The 5,759-nt window shown below is 41.6% G+C and overlaps 1 protein-coding gene across 1 annotated transcript in view; it reads left to right on the top strand.

Moving 5' to 3' along the window:
• LOC106542332 (A.superbus venom factor 1) overlaps window positions 1-5,759 on the top strand; it is a 76,553-nt gene extending 70,794 nt beyond the window's left edge. The window contains exons 36-40 of the mRNA XM_087711004.1: window positions 223-312; window positions 475-558; window positions 1,775-1,858; window positions 3,174-3,309; window positions 5,462-5,759. Of these exons, the coding sequence (XP_087567130.1) occupies window positions 223-312; window positions 475-558; window positions 1,775-1,858; window positions 3,174-3,309; window positions 5,462-5,603 (536 nt within the window). The 3' untranslated portion in view covers window positions 5,604-5,759. The remainder of the gene's footprint in view (window positions 1-222; window positions 313-474; window positions 559-1,774; window positions 1,859-3,173; window positions 3,310-5,461) is intronic.

Below are 5,759 nucleotides of genomic sequence, written 5' to 3'. Positions count from 1 at the left end.
CATTGTAGGGCTCTGTGCTTCTCAGGTAAATGCTTAATAAAACTCAATCAGCTAATCAACATTCTTGATAAGTTTCCATTGAATTGTCAGGTCAGACATGCCCCAAATTGGAAATCTCTTTGAGAAAATGGGTTACTCTTTGTTCTTCTAAATAATGATAACTATAATCATCCTAGATTTCTTGATGTGACGTATGGACATAATTTTTAATTCTTCTTTTAGATGAAAAATGCACCAAGTTCTACCATCCAGATAAAGGAACAGGCCTTCTCAATAAGATATGCCACGGTAACATCTGCCGATGTGCAGAAGGTAAGCTGAAATAAATAAGTAAAGTTTGTATCTGAGCAACAAAATGGAAGATTTGGGGAAGAGACAGTATGGAATATTTTTCCCTAGCAATATCTTTTAAATGAGAACATGCAACCTCAATAATCAATTCAACATGCTGTCTTCTCTTTTCTCCCCTTGAAGAAACCTGTTCCATGATCAACCAGCAGAAAAAGATTGATCTTCAGTTACGAATTCAAAAAGCCTGCGAGCCAAATGTGGATTATGGTATTTATATTGTAGAATCTTATTAATAATGCAGTGGTGCCTTTCATTGTTAACAGTCTACTTCCCATTAACAAGAAGCCATGATTTGGAGTAGCCAATTTGAATTCATTCATAATAAATTTTGGTGCTGCTTGTTGAGATGTTACTGACCCTCCAGTGTAGCATAACAATTCTGGGCTCCTAGAAATAGATCTGGATCAATGAATAAGCAGAGCCAAAACACCAAGATTCAAAAAGCAATTCCATGCTCTACACACACACTGTTTTCACTCTCAAATCTGCATGGCCCCAACTTCAAAACCCAGAGTTTAAGCACTACAGTGCGGTGAAGTGGAGGGAGGTGAACGTTTTCACAAAAGGGGGAAAGGACTTCTTGGAAGCTTAGCCCTCCGAGATAATCCAGGCAGGAAGAGCAGCCAGGCATGTCAGCAGGATCTTTAGCATGAAGTTACATTAAACAGATTCGTGAAGACTGGAAGTATTTCTCCCGTTCTCCTCTTCTAGTCTCTGGAAAACTAGGGAGGGTCTCCTCTGAAACACACAAAGACCAAACTGCCTCTCATCAAACTGTTGCCTAGGTAGGCTGCAGATCTTCCTCCTGTCTCCCAAGGTCAGTCCAAGAAACCTGTAATGGTATCTGGGAATGGCCTTGGGAGATGGCTAGACAAGGGGCAGCTTAGCCTACCCAAAAGGAATTCAAGTGGAGCAAATGTCTTCCCCCAAACCCTCCCTAGTTTCTTGGGCTTGCAAGATTCTGTTAATGCAACCTTAGAAATAAAGTAAATTTAGTCCATCTGGCCATAGGTCCTGTCTGGACTACCTCACATGGCTGATAATAGCATCAGACTCATAGAACCAGGGCACCTCAAGAGAAAATACACAATTTGCGTCCATGAACCCCACAGTGCAGCTAGTACTCAGCGGCCTCACCTGGAGGATTCTAGACTGCCACGAAGATCCAGCCTGGAAGTGCCCGTAGTCTAGGTGGAAAGGTTAGCAGTACCTGTCGCAAAGGTCCTTTTCCAAAAGGCAACCGGACTTTCTTGGTAAGACAGGAAATCCAGTTGCCTTTTGAAAAAAGCATCTTTGCTTTTCCAAAAGGCAACTGGATCTCCATCGACGATTAGCAGCACCTGTGTCTCACTGATTGTGCCACTCGTGGTCAAGAATAATCAGCTGTCTTAATGAGTATTGTTTCTGTCTTTCTCCTTACAAGTCTACAAAACCAAGCTGCTTCGAATAGAAGAAAAAGATGGTAACGATGTCTATTTCATGGAAGTTCTAGAAGTTATTAAAAGAGGTAAGAATTCTCTCCCAAAATGCAGAAGAGGGCAGCCCTTAAAAACCTTATTTGTAAGTTTGTAAAATACGTAGGACATATTTTATTGCACAGAAGCTCACATTTTCTATGGAACAGTAAAGTATTTCCCATTGGCAGTCAGGTAGAAGGTCTCTCAAAAGTGCATGATTGAATATTTCCCAATTTTTTTTGCTAACACTTTGGGATTCATCATCCTCACAAATGCGTTTCAGTAATTCCTTCAAACGTCCCTTATTCATGAATTATCAAAAGGAATAAGGGGATTTCGGTCTGCTTTCTTACAACAAAGTCTCCCTTTTAATGCTTCTGGTTACAGTAAGGATGCCGAAACAGGTGGAGGTCTGGTGAACTCTTTTGCTTGTAAGAGGAGACTGCCTTTAAATGGATCTCTCCACTCTTTTTCTGTGTTTTAAAGGGAGGAGACATCTTACTCCTCCTCCTCATCACTGTAATTCAAGCTCACCGTAGGGTTTTTCTAAACAGAATGTTTCTGTTTCAAATAAGGATTGTGTCCGTGAGGATGAGGAGCTAGGGATGAGTTACATCAGAAAAAGAGGAAGGAGCCATTTTTAGCATTCTACCCGTTTTCTGTATCCTGATCAATCGGCTCCAGTGAATCAGAAGATCCTCCAACCAGTGTGAGAAGGATCTGTTGTGTGTGTGTGGGGGGGGGGGCTGCCAATGGTCGTCCTTCCCTCTGCAAAAGTGGTCTTCCTTTCACTTCTGTTGATAGGAATCTTCCCCGGATGATCCGCAGACAGCTGAGGTTAGCCTGAAAAGGGCTCCAATACTGAGATAGGGAACTGGTTTTTAGCAATAGCAATAGCAGTTAGACTTATATACCGCTTCATAGGGCTTTCAGCCCTCTCTAAGCAGTTTACAGAGTCGGCATATCGCCCCCAACAACAATCCGGGTTCTCATTTTACCCACCTCGGAAGGATGGAAGGCTGAGTCAACCTTGAGCCGGTGAGATTTGAACCGCCGAACTGCAGATAGCAGTCAGCTGAAGTGGCCTGCAGTACTGCACCCTAACCACTGTGCCACCTTGGCTCTCAAGCTTTTTAGGATCAGATGCTGCCGTATCTGTGTTGCCTCTCTGAGGAAAAAGGTAGAGCTGAGAAGATGGTTTGTTTGCCCCAAGGTGATAAAGATGGGCTAATAGAAGTTGAAGAAAGGGCCAATGCACCCACTAAATACAGCTATTCCCTCTTCTCTGGTCACTTAACATAACTTGCCAAGGTAAGACCGTGTCCCTATTGAAATATTTATTCAGATTCTATCTAATTTCTGCAGGCACTGACCGAAATCCAAAAGCAAACGCCCGCCAGTATGTAAGTCAAAGGAAATGCCAGGAGTCTCTGAATTTGAAGCTGGACAATAATTATCTGGTCTGGGGTCTCAGCAGTGACTTGTGGCCCATGAAAGATGAGTATGTATTTCACTATTTCTTTTTAATTTTCTAAACTTTTATAGACTATTTTTGTTACCAAATCCACAGAACCCCTAACAATATATTTACAGTACCCTAGAATGTTGCATTACATCTTTGAAAGCAATCGTAACCTGAATCTTTTAATGCCAAAATAGCCATTCTTCTTCAGATTTATTGCATGCCACTTGGGTAGGTTATGTATGGCATTGTAGGGAAGGCTGTGGAATTCCCATAACTCGGATTTTTAGATTCCTTCATGTATGGATAGCATCATCTGCCCCACAAAATCTCTTTGGGAATATCTAATGCTTTTGCCCTGATGCTTCAAGCCACACAGTCCATATGCTCTGTGTCAGTAGCAGTTAGACTTATATGCCGCTTCATAGGGCTTTCAGCCCTCTCCAAGCGGTTTACAGAGTCAGCATATCGCCCCCACAGTCTGGGTCCTCATTTCACCCACCTCGGAAGGATGGAAGGCTGAGTCAACCTTGAGCCGGTGGGATTTGAACCGCTGAACTGCAGATAACAGTCAGCTGAAGTGGCCTGCAGTACTGCACCCTAACCACTGCGCCACCTCGGCTCCTGCTGAACAGCTGGGCTTGCCTGGATGGGTCTTTTCTATCACAACCACAGATTTCCCACCGCCTCCAGTTCAGGCCTGCAAGGATCTGTACATTTCACTCAGCAAAGAATAAAAGTTGTCTGCATGTCTTTGTTACTTCTAGTGGTTGTCCAAATATTTGCAGCCAAGACCTAGTAGTCCAATCATTTCCTTTCACCTTGTGCTGAATTATTTCCACCATAGACAGTTCAATAGGGAAATGGTTGCATCTAGTTCAGTGGTGGGTTTCAAAAATTGTTCGAACCTACTCTGTGGGTGTGGCTTCCTTTGTGGGAGTGGCTTGCCACCCATGTGACCGGATGGGAGTGGCTTGCCACCCATGTGACCGGATATGAAGATGCCGACGACACTTGTCAGAACCACCTTAAATTATCTCACACACAGCACTGGCATGCATAAGAATAGGATGTCAACTTGTTTTTTAAAAGGCATCTTTGGTTAGCGTTAAAACAACTTCAACACACGCAATGTTCTGATTGCACCACAAACGCAGGAGTCACCCTCACCTTTCACAGAGGCACTGAGTTTTATAAATATGAGCATGATAGAGTAGAATAATCATATCCAAGGACCAGTGGTGGGTTTCAAAAAGTTTTGGAACCTCTTCTGTAGGTGTGGCCTGCTTTCCGGGTCCACTGGTGGAACCTCTCCTAACCGGTTCGGTAGATTTGATGAACTGGTTCTACCGAATAGGTGCGAACTGGTAGGAACCCACCTCTGATCTAGTTGTTCTTCTCTATACACTCAAATATATACATGAAAGAAAATTGATAGATTATCACTGTATCTTAAGGAACATGTACTTTTTGTTTTAGGTGCTTTTGGAAAGATTAAGGTTGATACCGATTTACCTGAAGAAAATCAAAATACTGCTTGGGTGATTTAACCTTTCAAAGCAACATAAGGATGTTTCACACTTTTTCAAACTTCTTAAAGTCTCCCTGAATTTAGGATTGTCTTAACTATCACAAGCCTGATGCATTTCTTATTCCCCTTGTCTGGTTGATTTTGAGAAGTTCTAGCTGGGAGCCATTCTTTTCATTCCATTTGAATTCCACAAACATATTTCTAAATTTTTGTTGATGGTATACACCTTTAGCATTCAGATCCAATTTTCTGCTATTTGGGTCAACTGAAATGTGTAAAGCCTTAGACTGGGGAGAAGCAACCTATGAGATAAAACTGATTTATAATTGAATTCATTCATTCATCGTATCTGTACTGTATACTGCCAAATCTTGCAACACCCGAGGGTGTATTTTTACATTGTTGTAGCAATCATGTTTAACGGCAGGAGCCATTTGAATTTTCTAGAATTCAGTTGTTTCAGGATTCGGATTTTAAGAAAAAAGAAGTTTCTTTTCTCACCCTAAAAACAAAATCGAAATTAAAATGTCATATTCATAGGATGAAATGATTAAAAACGATATTTGGATTCAATCCAAGCCCAGCACATTATTCCAACGGGAGACAGTTGAACTAATTTCCCTGCAGGGCTGTTTTTAACTATCCTGTTTCTCTTTCTAGCTTTTCCTACCTCATTACAAGGAACACCTGGATCGAGAGATGGCCGGATGAAGATGAATGCCAGGATGATGAATTCCAGGCTTTGTGCGATGACTTTGCTCAGTTGTCCGAAACACTGACAGTTTTTGGCTGTCCTAATTAAAGTTTAGAAGAACCAATGATAGGAAGAAAATTCTCAGAAGGCAGATTTTTGAGCCAATACAAATACGTTATTTTACCTCTTGATTTTTTAGTTTTTCTATCATTTTGCTCTGCTTTTCAAAATCGTTTATACATAAAATAAATAATTGTGTTATTA

The sequence above is a fragment of the Thamnophis sirtalis genome, unplaced genomic scaffold, assembly GCF_051295495.1.
Source record: "Thamnophis sirtalis isolate CommonGarterSnake01/CBP01778 unplaced genomic scaffold, rThaSir2_p1.2 scaffold_3, whole genome shotgun sequence".
Taxonomy (NCBI): domain Eukaryota; kingdom Metazoa; phylum Chordata; class Lepidosauria; order Squamata; family Natricidae; genus Thamnophis; species Thamnophis sirtalis.
Note: the sequence above shows the minus strand (reverse complement) of the source record. Positions and strands in the feature narration are given on the sequence as shown.